Here is a 12,083-nt window from a genome sequence, read left to right on the forward strand (position 1 = left end):
GCTTAAGTTAACTCACTGTCCCAAATTTCAGCAACATCGGATAATAAATGTGGCTTTTATGGGCCCAAAACTTTAAATCGAGAGATCGGTCTATATGGCAGCTATATCCAAATCTGGACCGATCTGGACCAAATTTAAGAAGAATATCGAGTGGCCTAACACAACTCACTGTCTCGAATTTCAGCAAAATCGGATAATAAATGTCCCATTTATGGGGCCAAGACCCTAAACCGGCGGACCGGTATATATGGCAGCTATATCCAAATCTGGACAGATCTGAGCCAAATTGAAGAAGCATGTCGAAGGACCCAACACAACTCACTGTCCCAAATTTCAGCAACGTCGGATAATAAATGTGGCTTTTATGGGCCCAAAACCTTAAATCGAGAAATCGGTCTATATGGCAGCTATATCGAAATCTGAACCGATCTGTGCCATATAGCAGATGTATGTCGAGGGGCTTAACTTAACTCACTGTCCCAAATTTCGGCGATATCCGACAATAAATGCGCCTTTTATGGACCCAAAACCTTAAATCGAAAGATCGGTCCATATAGCACCTATATTTCAATCTGGTCCGATCTAGGCCAAATTGTTGAAGAATGTCGAAGGGCCTAACACAACTCCCCGTCCCAAGTTTTGGCAAAATCGGACAATAAGTGCGCCTTTATGGGCGCAAGACCTCAAATCGAGAGATCGGTATATATGGCAGCTATATCCAAATCTGGACCGATCTGGGCCAAATTGAAGAAGGATGTCGAAGGTCCCAACACAACTCACTGTCCCAACACATTCACTTTTATTGGCCTAAGACCCTAAATCGGTCTATATGGGGGCTATATCAAGATATAGTCCGATATAGCCCATCTTCGAACTTAACCTGCTTATGGAAAAAAAAAGAATCTGTGCAAAGTTTCAGCTCAATATCTCTATTTTTAAAGACTGTTGCTTGATTTCAACATACAGACGAGCAGACGGACGGACATGGCTAGATCGTCTTAGATGTTTACTCCGATCAAGAATATATACACTTTATAAGGTCGGAAATGGATATTTCGATGAATATACCCTCATTGAAAGAACTTGACAAATGCGAGCCATGGTAGAGGGTATATAAGATTCGGTCCGGCCGAACTTAGCAAGCTTTTACTTGTTATTTTGTTAATTCGCGTTTTTGAGATCTCATCAGATTTCTATTCGTTGAAACTCATAGCCATTATTCTCTGAAAGCTAGTTTACGATTCTCCTGTCCTTGATTATCACTTACCTGTCTCAATGCTGGTACCGGTTTAGCCTGCTCCCAAACCTTTTGCCAAGTATTTCCTGGAGCTTGCATGCGAGCACTCAGCTTATATTTCATCTCACCACTAGACTCATCACTATATTCCTCCCAATCGTTGGGGCTAAACCAACGTATGAAATCCTCAAAACAAGCCTTGGGGTTGGCGGCCTTAAAGGCTTCGACATCAGATACAACAGTGGAACACATCATGTCAGTAATATATTCTGAAAAAATATATTTTAAGGAAAATTCTATTCAGTCTCTCTGCCAAAAACCCACCTGAATCTGATCCCATTTGCATGACAGCATTTAAATCATCTTGCAGACAATCCTCTGTCTTGGGCACCGCGTCTTGGGTAATGGGCACATACAAATAATCTTGAGACTGCAGCAGGCGCATATTATTGCAGCGTTGCAAACGTCCCTCTGCCTTCAAGGGACTCTTAGATCTCGCTACCCTAGGAATTTGTTTATCAGCGATTGCATCTTCTTCATCGGTTAGATCATAGAATTCCTCTTCCTCGGTGTCATCATCATCATCGGATATGATATCCGCATCCTGCATGGTCTTCACCATTTCCGTTTCAAACGGCTGCTGTTGTATGCCCTTCTCGCGCTGCAAACGCTTCTCAATGCAGACATTCAACATTTGCAGCTTTTGATGAAGAAGACAAGTTTTAATATCTGGCAAACCGGGAGCCACACTGCGGAGAGAGCAAACAAAAAAAAAAAAGGATAGATAAGAATGACTGACTTTTATTTCACTTAATTGCATTTAAATTAATGGCTAGTAAATATTCCATTGAGGTTGGCAAACAAACATCATGGCTGCATGATATGCTGCAAACATGCCGCAGTGAAAGTGGTAGTGAGAAGAGGGAGAAAAAAAATGAGTGAGAGATTAAAATTAAATGCGATTTTTGTATGCCCGTTTCCATTTAATTGACTTTGGTTACTGGCACTTCATAAAACACCCGCTCTCCTGCACCCCCTCCGCTTAAGGCTGTGGAGATTTTGCAAATGTTATACATTCAGTAACGAATTGCTATAAATTGGCATTTACATATATCCCGCCCTTAACCATTGCCATCAAGTGTCTTCATTTGTAGGCAACATTCTCCAAATGAATTCATTAACTGTATTGATTCAGTAGCCTATGCGGAAGCCTTTCGCGACTTCATGGCGCATCCTGCCGTTTTCGAAAAACTTATTTGCGATTTTTATTCATTCGCTCACCCACTCTCTTTTTGTTGAATACATTCGGTTGCATTGATTGTTCTCAAATAATGCGGTCAATTTTTGCCAATATGTCTGAGTATTGTTTATCATTCATTGCGCGATATGCCACAATTGGTAGGAGAAGTTCCACATCATTCAATTATGCCAAACTGTTTTGTATGTGGCTTTTGCTGTAGCAATGAAGTGTGGTTTCTTCAATGTTACACTTATCAGTTTTAAAATTTTTAATATCCATTGTACAAAGATTACATTGGACATAATAGATGTTACAATTTGCCTGCAATCTCATTTCTGCAATAATTCTTTATTCAAATAAAATGAAAATATACATGAAAACTAATTTTTTTCGAAAAGATAAGCCACAAGAATACGGAAAGAAGCAGAAACACATTAACACACATTGTTGTTGCTGTTTAATTAAGCATCTGTTGTTTGTGTGAATGTAAAGCCATAGGTGGGAGTATTAGTGATGAGAGTAAGAGAAGCAACTAACAGATGTGCGAGAGAAAGAGCATCTCTATATAGGTGAGGGTGTTGTGAGCAAGACAACTAATTTTATAATCACACTACAGGTCGTATGCAAGTGCAGTGGGGGCGTGGGTGGCACTTATATGTATTAATAAATGGCCAAGGTTTGTTAAAGACGATTTTGTGGTACATATTACGGACAAACGGCTAAATGGATTCTAATGAAATTGCCATCAATCGAAAGATATTTTTCCAGAGATGTGCTCAATATATATGAAAATTAATTTTTATTAAAAAAAGGCCATGAAAATAAGGAAATTTTTCAATAAAAGAAGACGAAGCATTGACACAGCAAATTGTGGTTGGTGTTTATTTTTTTAAGCATTCGTTATGGGTGTGAATGCATAGCCATAGGTGGGAGTATTAGTAATGAGAGTAAGAGAAGCAAATAACAGATGTGCGAGAGAAAGAGCATCCCTATATAGGTGAGGGTGTTGTAAGCAAGACAACAAATTTTATAATCACACTATAGGTCGTATGCAGAATGCAGTAAGGGTGTGGGTGGCACTTACATATATTATTAAACGGCCAAGGTTTGTTAAAGGCGATTTTGTGGTACATATTACGGCCAAACGGCTGAATGGATTTTAATGAAATTGCCATCAATCGAAAGATATTTTTCCAGAGATGTGCTCAATATATATGAAAATTAATTTTTATTAAAAAAAGGCCATGAAAATAAGGAAATTTTTCAATAAAAGAAGACGAAGCATTGACACAGCAAAATGTGGTTGGTGTTTATTTTTTTTAAGCATTCGTTATGGGTGTGAATGCATAGCCATAGGTGGGAGTATTAGTAATGAGAGTAAGAGAAGCAAATAACAGATGTGCGAGAGAAAGAGCATCCCTATATAGGTGAGGGTGTTGTAAGCAAGACAACAAATTTTATAATCACACTACAGGTCGTATGCAGAATGCAGTAAGGGTGTGGGTGGCACTTACATATATTATTAAACGGCCAAGGTTTGTTAAAGGCGATTTTATGGAACATATTTTGGCCAAACGGCTGAATGGATTTTAATAAAATTGCCATCAATAGAAAGATATTTTTCCAGAGATGTGCTAAATATATATGAAAATTAATTTTCCTTAAATATAGGCCATGAAAATAACGAATTAATTTTCAATAAAAGAAGAAGCAGCATAGACACAGCAAATTGTGGTTGGTGTTTTTTTTTTAAGCATTCGTTATGGGTGTGAATGTATAACCATAGATGGGAGTATTAGTGGTAACTGTAAGAGAAGCTAATGGTGCGAGTGAAAAGAGTATCTCTATTTGGGGGAGGGTGTTGTGGGGGTGTGATGTCCGTGGCGCTACTCGGCATGTTTGTCATCCATGAAAAATTCATGGTGAAAATTACACATTGAGCACATCTATGATAATATGCGATATGGTCATACGGATGAACGTTAGGCTAAAAAAAATAATGGGGAATGTTTTGTTGGTGGCATGAATTACTGGAATTGATGACACATTTGCAATTTTGTTGTTGTTTGTATGTATATCTATTGGGAGCCTACACAACAAGACAAAAAACAATTTTGTAACTACAGCACAGATTGTATGCAGTAGGTGGTGTATTAAACATAGAAGTGAAAATTAAAAATATAGCCTATTATGAATTATTCTGCTCAGTAAAATTATTTAATTGTGTGGCTATATTATGCACTCAATGAACGAAATAGTTGGTGGATAGTTTAAACAAGTAGAGGAGAGGATGCAGTATTTTGCAATATGTGATGGGCTCATATCTTTATTATGAAAAAAAATAATAATGACTTCTTGAGACTCTAAAGGGCGCAATTCTCGTCCGATTTGACTGAAAATTTGCACATAGTGTTTTGATACCACTTCTAACAACAGTGCAAAGTATGGTTCAAATCGGTCCATAACCTGATATAGCTGCCATATAACCCGATCTTGGGTGTTGGTTTCTTGAGCTTTTAGAAGGCGCAATTCCTATCCGATTTGGCTGCAATTTTGCACATAGTGTTTTGATATCACTTCCAACAACTTCGGTCCATGTTTTGATATACCTGCCATATAAACCGATCTTGGGTCTTGACTTCTTGAGCCTTTAGAGAGCGCAATTCTCATCCGATTTGGCACAAATTTTGTACAACGGCTCCTCCCATGGCCTTTAACATACATGGTGCAATATGGTTAGAATCGATCTATGGTTTGATACAGCTCCCATATAAACCGATCTCCCGATTTTGTTTTTTGAGCCCCGAATCGGACTATAACTTGATATAGCTCCTCCTCCGTCCTTATTCATTATTCTTTGTTTGCCTAATACTGCGCAAAGAACTCGACAGATGCGACCATGGTGGAGGGTATATGAGATTCGGCCCGGCCGAACTTAGCACGCTCTTACTTGTTTGAGATTACTTTGTAGTAATAAGAGCGCACAACAAACCGATCCAAATATGATCTGATTTGACCAGTTCAATAAATTGACCTGCGTATTGAACAAATACGGATCTGTGCAAAGTTTTAGCTCGATATCTCAATTTTTGAAGACTGTGAAGACTGCCAACTGACGGACGGCCAGACGGACAGACACACGGGCAACGTTAAATCGTCTTATATTTGTACGTCTATCAGAAATATATACTCTTTGTTGGGTGTGAAATGGATATTTCGGTGTGTTGCAAACAGAATGACTAAATGAATGTACCCTTAATCCTATGGTGGTGTGTTTAAAAATGTGTTAAAAATAAAATTTCTTAGGAGAATGAAACAAACAAAAAAATTTTATTTACAAAATTGTTTCCAATTTCTATAAAAAAAAAAAACATTTTGATGAAATTTTGTATACAAAATAAAATTTTGACTAAAATTTCTGGCAATAAAATTCTCTTTTAAGCTGTTGTATACCATAAAATTAACTAAAAACATTGCTATTGCACAATTAAGCGCCAAATAACACATCTCACTTCCCTAAAAGCGGCAATCTGCTTTGTCAAATTGTTCAAATATGCATTTAGTTTCTGTTTATGCTACCAAACAGACAAATGGGGTAACCTCAACTGCCTTTTATCTTCCCCCATACATTTTGTTAATGACGATGAAGAGCAATAGGCATTGTGTCAATATTTGGATATAACTTCAAAATAAAAACTAGCAAACGAATTCAAAGGACAATATGGAAAACGCTTTGCCACCTAAAAACCGCCAACAAATGAAACACACCATTGAAAAATAAAGAGCTTAATGAAAAGCATATTTGGCCATTTTATGCACACATGTATGTGTGTGTGTGTATGTATGTATGTATGAATGCACGCACAGAATGTTGCCACACACAATCAGCAACGTTTTTAAGCGTGAACGTATGACAAAATGGAATTAAATGCCATTTAGGTGGGGAGAGTGCACCGAAAAAAACAGGAACAAACGAAAAAAAACATAAATTATAAAAATTTTAAATATTTAAAAAAAAATAAGGGAAAGATGATATGAAATTTACAAGAAAAATATGAAAAAAACAAAAATTAAAAACAAGTAAAAGCGTGCTCAGTGCGGCCGGGCCGAATCCATCACCATGGATTGTGCTAAAATATGGGAGCTATATGTTGTTATAGAACCATTTGGACCGTACTTGGCACAGTTGTTGAAAGTCATAACAGAACACCATGGGCAAAATTTCAGCCAAATCGGACAAAAATTGCGCCTTCCAGGAGCTCAAGAAATCAAATCGGGAGATCGGTTTATATGGAAGGTATATCAGGTTCTTGACCGATTTAGACCGTACTTAGCAGAGTTGTTGGAAATCATAACAGAGCTCTATATGCAAAATTTCAGGCAAATCGGATGAAAATTGCGGCTTCCAGAGGCTCAAGAAGTCAAATCAGGAGATCGGTTTATATGGGAGCTATATCAGGTGCTTGACCGATTTGGACCGTACTTGGCACCGTTGTTGAAAGTTAAAATAAAACACCAGCCACAAAATTTCAGGCAAATCGGATGAAAATTGCGGCTTCCAGGGGCTCAAGAAGTCAAATCGGGAGATCGGTTTATATGGGAGCTATATCAGGTTCTTGCCCTATTTGAGCGATACTTAGCACAATTGTTAGAAGTCATAACAGAACACCATGTGCAAAATTTCAGCCAAACCGGACAAAAATTGCGGCTTGTAAAGGCTCAAGAAGTCAAATCGGGAGATCGGTTTATATGGAAGCTAAATCCAAATCTGAACCGATATGGCCCTTTGCAATCCCCAACGTCGCGTTTGACCTCTATCAAGAATTCTACAGACGGACGGTCGGACGGACGGACGTGGCTAGATCGACTCAGAATGTAGAGACGATCAAGAATGTATATACAATACTTTATGGGGTCCTATATCAATATTTCGAGGTGTTACAAACGGAATGACTAGATTAGTATACCCCCATCCTATGGGGGTGTCTATAAAGATGTATTTGTGTTTATTTGTATGTTTGTCGGTTTGTTTGTTTGTTTGTGTGTGTTTTCCATAAAGACTTAAAAACGGCTCAACCGATTTTCTTGAAATGTTCACAATTAGTGCATTATTGACCCGTGGTGATAATAGGGTACTTAATTTTTTGATGTCTGAAGGGGGGACGGACTCTCCCCCTTACCCTGATTTTCAGAAACGTCAGATCTCGAAGATGGGTGTTGCGATTCAAGATTCAAATTTTGTGTGCTCTCTTATAGTAAGCTAAAAACAAAACATTGGTATCCAAATTTTGGATGGGGTACCTAGGGGGGACGCCCCACCCCGAAAACCTACCAAATATATATATAGAACAATCAAAACAATATGGGACTCAAATGAAAGGTATTCGCGAGTAGAATAGGAATCTGATATCCAAATGTGGAATCAAGTTTATGGGGGGCCGCCCCTCCTCAAAAACACTTACCAAAAAGGACATATTTACGACCATAGCACTATGGGTCTCGAATGAAAAGTCTTTGGGATAAAAGCACGAATCTGTTATCAAACCCAAATAGGACATATTTGGGCACGTAATTGATACCTGCTTTCGGGACCAAGTTACTGGGGGTCCATTCCTTCCGCAAAACACCCCCAAACAGGGGTCGGTAAATATGTATGCCCCTAAATATGTGCCGGTCATGGCTATATGAGACTTAAATAAAAGACATTTGGGAGTGGAACACTAATCTGATATCAAAAACGCACACATCATATCAACATACGGGACAAACTGGCTAGGGGGTGTCCTACTCCCATAACAACCCCCAAATAAGACGTATTTACTCGCCCTCCCAATTTGGGTTTTAAAGAGAGTGGAGCTCGATATTAATAGTTTTAAGGGCCCATATCCCAAACCCGACATATTTGCCGACTTTTGAAATAAGGGGTTTAAATGAAAGGCATTTGAGATTAGAAAACAAATTTGATACCCAATTTTGAGTCCAATGGCAATATGGGGTTCAAATAAATGATATTTGAGAGTAGAGCACGATGCTGATTTATTTTCAGGGCTATGTTTTTTGGGGTATCCACCCCTCTCAGCAAAATACCCCTAAATCGAACATATTTACCGACCATATCAATGCAGGCCTCAAATGAAACGTATTGGGGAGTAGAGCAAGAGATTGATACCCATTTTTGGGACCAAATTTTCGGGGGTCTACCCCTACCTTAGTGAAATGTTCATGGGTAAAATTTGCATTTATTACCTCTTCCCCAAAAGACCCCACAGACAGCAATTATTTACTGACCATCGCAAAGTGGGGCTTAAATAAATGTAATTGGGAGTAGAATACGAATCTGATATCCAAAGATAATACAATGCATTTGGGGCAACGCCCCTTCCCCAACACACCCCCTAAAGAGTACAAATTTAATGACTATGGCAAAATGTGGCTCAAATGAAAGGTATTTGAGATTAGAAAACGAATTTGATAACCAATTTTGGGACCAGTAATTGGGGGACGCTTTACCTCATAACTCCTCTTAACCCAATGACAGTGTGGTGTTTAAATAAATGGAATTTGAGAGGAGAGCACGATGCTGATATTTTTTTCCCATTCCCAAAATCCCCATGAGAATATCGGGCTCAAATAAAGTCTTCTAAGAATGGAGTACATCGTACATCCAAAATTAAATGGCGGGCCCGGTTCGGCTAGCAATGTATATAAAAAATTAAATTTGTTAAATAATTAATAAAAGAATATAATTTATTAAAAAAAATATAAAAAATAAAATTTATAAAAAAAAAATAAGTTTTTATATTAAAACTCAAAATTTTTAATTTAAAATTTTGAATACTTAAAGATTCTGGCTATACACAATGGTATGGTTACGAGAAACTTAATTTTTTTCAATTTTGTATTTAAAATTTTTATCGGTGTGCCTTTGCAAAACTGTGACAAAAACCAACCAAGCCACAATGCACAACACCATGGGTCACCAGCAGCCACAAACATTGGCCCACCAAATATTTTTTGGTATCTATCATTACGCCTCATACGTGTTTAAAATTTGGAAAAGCCTTGTGCCTGCAGATATCCCAAGTTCTTGCTAGCAATATTTTTAGCCAACCTCTTCTACCCTCCTCGCCTTGCCTCCCTATCGTTGTCAACATCAGGAGATGGCATTACCTCATACCTTCTGTTGGCCATAGAATTGATCTTTTGCATACCAATGAGAGGCCGGGTTTCTGGTGTTGTTGGTCCCACAATGGTTTTGGGGCCCATAAACTGCCACTCACACACACACACACACACACGCGCAACCAAAAACACATCGACTTGAACACTTTAATGGTGTTTAAGGCAAAATAAATACTGTTATTTTCATCGAAAGCTTCTGAATAATTGCTGAGGCGGGTGGTGTTGATGGGTGTTGCGCCTTAGCTGGACATTGCAGAAATTCTTCGGCACATATGGCCATTGGCCATTTAAGAAGCCGGCAGGCCTTTCCCCAAGGGAGCATATGGCTGCACCATTCATTAATTTATGTATGAATATGTTTGTAGTCAATTGCCGCTGTCGCTTCTTGTTTTAATTTATTTTTTATTTTTTTTTTATTTTTAATTGAGTTACATTTTTGGCATCGTAGCCATGTTAAGAGTTGACTGAACCTGGGGTCAACATTTACATTTGCATGCGTAATGGCTATACAGCGAAAGCGGAAACGGATAAGGTATAAATAGTTAACAGAGCTTATTTTTGCCATGGTTCTATGTTTAAGGGGAAATTCAAAAGGAATCTTCTTATACATAAAAATCAATTTGTGTTTATTTATATAGACTCAAAAACGGCTGAATCAATTTTCTTCAAATTTGCGCAAATGGTGAAGGGGGGGCGGACCCTCCCCCTTACCTTAATTTTCAGAAACGTCAGATTTCGAAGATGGGTGTTGCGATTTAAGCGAAATTTTGTATGCTCTCTTGTAGTAACTAAAAAAAAAGAATTGGTATACAAATTTCGGATGGGGTACCTAGGGGGACCGCCCCATCCCCAAAACCTACCAAATATTTATATAGACCAATCACGACAATATGGGACTCAAATGAAAGGTATTTGCGAGTAGCATACGAATCTGATAACCAAATGTGGGACCAAGTTTTTGGGGGACCGCCCCTCCCCAAAAACACCTCCCAAAGAGGACAAATATACGACCACAGCAATATGGGTCTCGAATGAAAGGTGTTTGGGAGAAAAGCACGAATCTGATATCGAAATTCGGGAAAAAGTGCCTATGGGGCCATCCCACCGCCCTAACACCACCCAAATAGGACATATTTGGTAACCATTGGAATATGGAGCTGAAATAAGAGGTATTTTAGAGTAAAACACGAATCTGATTGATTTTTTCAGGGCCAAGTCACTGAGTGGCCGCCCTATCCTCCAAAAAACACCCCCCAAACGGGAAATGTTCTCCAACTATGGAAATATGGCACTCAAATGAAAGGTATTTAAGATTGGAAAACGTATCTGATATCTAATTGTCGGACGAAGTGTTTGGGGGACCATGGCACCCCCAAAACTCCCCTAAATCGGACATATTTATCGACCATGGCAATATGGGACTCAAATGAAAGGTATTTGCGAGTAAAATCCATATCTAATATGCAAAAGTGGGACCAAGTGTTTGGGGGGCCGCCCCTCCCTAAAAAACACCCCCCAAAGGGAGCAAATTTACGATCATAGCAATATGGGGCTCAAATGAAAGGTCTTTGAGAGTAAAGCATGAATCTGATATCAATATTCGGAAAAAAGTATCTATGGGATCACCTCACACCCATAACACTACCCAAATATGATGTATTTGCTGCCCATTGCAATAAATAAACTCCCCTTAAACCTATGACAATATGGGGTTTTAATAAATGGTATTTGAGGGTAGAGCCCAGATGCTGATATTTTTTTCAAGGCTAAGTATCTGGGGAACCACCGAAAGCACCCCTGAATTGCCCATACATATTGGCCGGTCATGGCATATGGGGCTCAGATGAAAGTTATTTGGGAGTAGGCCCGAACTTCATACCCACTTTCGGGACCACGGTCATGGGGGTCCACACCAGCCCCTAAACCCACCGACCATTACCCTGGGAGCCTTTCCACTCTCAGAATCCCCATGAGAATGTCGGGCTCAAATAAAGTCTTTTAAGACTGGAGTACGTCTAACAACCAAACCTAAATAACATGAATTCATAGACCAATAAAGATTATATGGGATTCAAAAAAAGGATATTCAGATATTGTTACACTGTTAGTCAAGCGATATTCAAAGGATAATTTTGTTCCATATAAAGTAAAAAAAGGCCCAGCGGAGCGAGCCCGGTTCGGCTAGTTTTCTATAAAATTAAAATTTTAACAAAATTTTCTAAAGGAACGACATTTCTGTAAGAAAAGAATTTTGCAAACTCTTTTCTAACAAAATTTAGAAAAAAATTTCTATAGATATAAAAATTTCAATTTTCAAGTTTTTTGCCTATTAGGGCGAAGTTCATTAAATTTTACAATCTTTGTTTGTTACTCTTTCGAGACGAGCTCAATGATCGAAGATGCAAATGGAAAAGGAAAGCCAAA

At 38.5% G+C, this 12,083-nt stretch overlaps 2 protein-coding genes across 4 annotated transcripts in view; one reads left to right on the top strand and one right to left on the bottom strand.

The window, feature by feature from the left end:
• Positions 1-12,083, top strand: part of LOC106081116 (leucine-rich repeat-containing protein let-4) — a 93,815-nt gene that overhangs the window by 20,513 nt on the left and 61,219 nt on the right. The gene's annotated exons all lie outside the window — the stretch shown is intronic.
• LOC106081117 (rab3 GTPase-activating protein catalytic subunit) overlaps positions 1-12,083 on the bottom strand; it is a 108,381-nt gene that overhangs the window by 2,679 nt on the left and 93,619 nt on the right. The window contains exons 3-4 of the mRNA XM_013242861.2: positions 1,562-1,986; positions 1,268-1,506 (exon numbers count right to left, since the gene is read on the bottom strand). Of these exons, the coding sequence (XP_013098315.2) occupies positions 1,268-1,506; positions 1,562-1,986 (664 nt within the window). The remainder of the gene's footprint in view (positions 1-1,267; positions 1,507-1,561; positions 1,987-12,083) is intronic.

Source organism: Stomoxys calcitrans, chromosome 3, assembly GCF_963082655.1.
Source record: "Stomoxys calcitrans chromosome 3, idStoCalc2.1, whole genome shotgun sequence".
Taxonomy (NCBI): domain Eukaryota; kingdom Metazoa; phylum Arthropoda; class Insecta; order Diptera; family Muscidae; genus Stomoxys; species Stomoxys calcitrans.